At 53.8% G+C, this 472-nt stretch overlaps 1 protein-coding gene across 1 annotated transcript in view; it reads right to left on the bottom strand.

The window, feature by feature from the left end:
- The window catches only part of LOC119589524, a 46,835-nt gene that overhangs the window by 2,455 nt on the left and 43,908 nt on the right, over positions 1–472 (bottom strand). Inside the window, 1 exon segment of the mRNA XM_037938125.1 lies at positions 125–366. Within this exon segment, the coding sequence (XP_037794053.1) occupies positions 125–366 (242 nt within the window).

Raw genomic sequence — 472 nt, 5'->3', positions numbered from 1 at the left:
AAAAGAGAGCAATGCACGCAATGTAACTGGAATATTATCACCAACACCACATACAGTACAAAGAATGTTCTCACCTCCCACGCCCTTTCTTTACCGTATCTACCTCCCCGTCACACGCACTTACCTGTGAGAATCCTTGTATGCTGACGGTGATATTCAAACCCAGAGGACCCGGCTTGACTCCCGGCGGAGGAAGAGCAGGCAAGTAATCCTCCGGCAGAAGTAGTTTCTCGCATCCTTTCTCGTCTGAATTATCGGGGCAGTTGACACGCAAATCACACCTCTCCGTCAGGTTGACACAGGCCCCGTCCTCGCATGAGAACTCCCAAGGATAGCAAGCCGAGAGGGCAAGGGCGTGGAGGGATCCTGAAGGAGGGAAGTACTGTAGGAGAATGGGAAGGGCTCATGCGTGGGTCTGTTTTCAAAAGGGGGCTGTTAGGCCAGTGGGGGGAGCGAGGGGAAGGGACGCGTG

This window comes from Penaeus monodon, chromosome 25 (assembly GCF_015228065.2).
Source record: "Penaeus monodon isolate SGIC_2016 chromosome 25, NSTDA_Pmon_1, whole genome shotgun sequence".
Taxonomy (NCBI): Eukaryota; Metazoa; Arthropoda; class Malacostraca; order Decapoda; family Penaeidae; genus Penaeus; species Penaeus monodon.
Note: the sequence above shows the minus strand (reverse complement) of the source record. Positions and strands in the feature narration are given on the sequence as shown.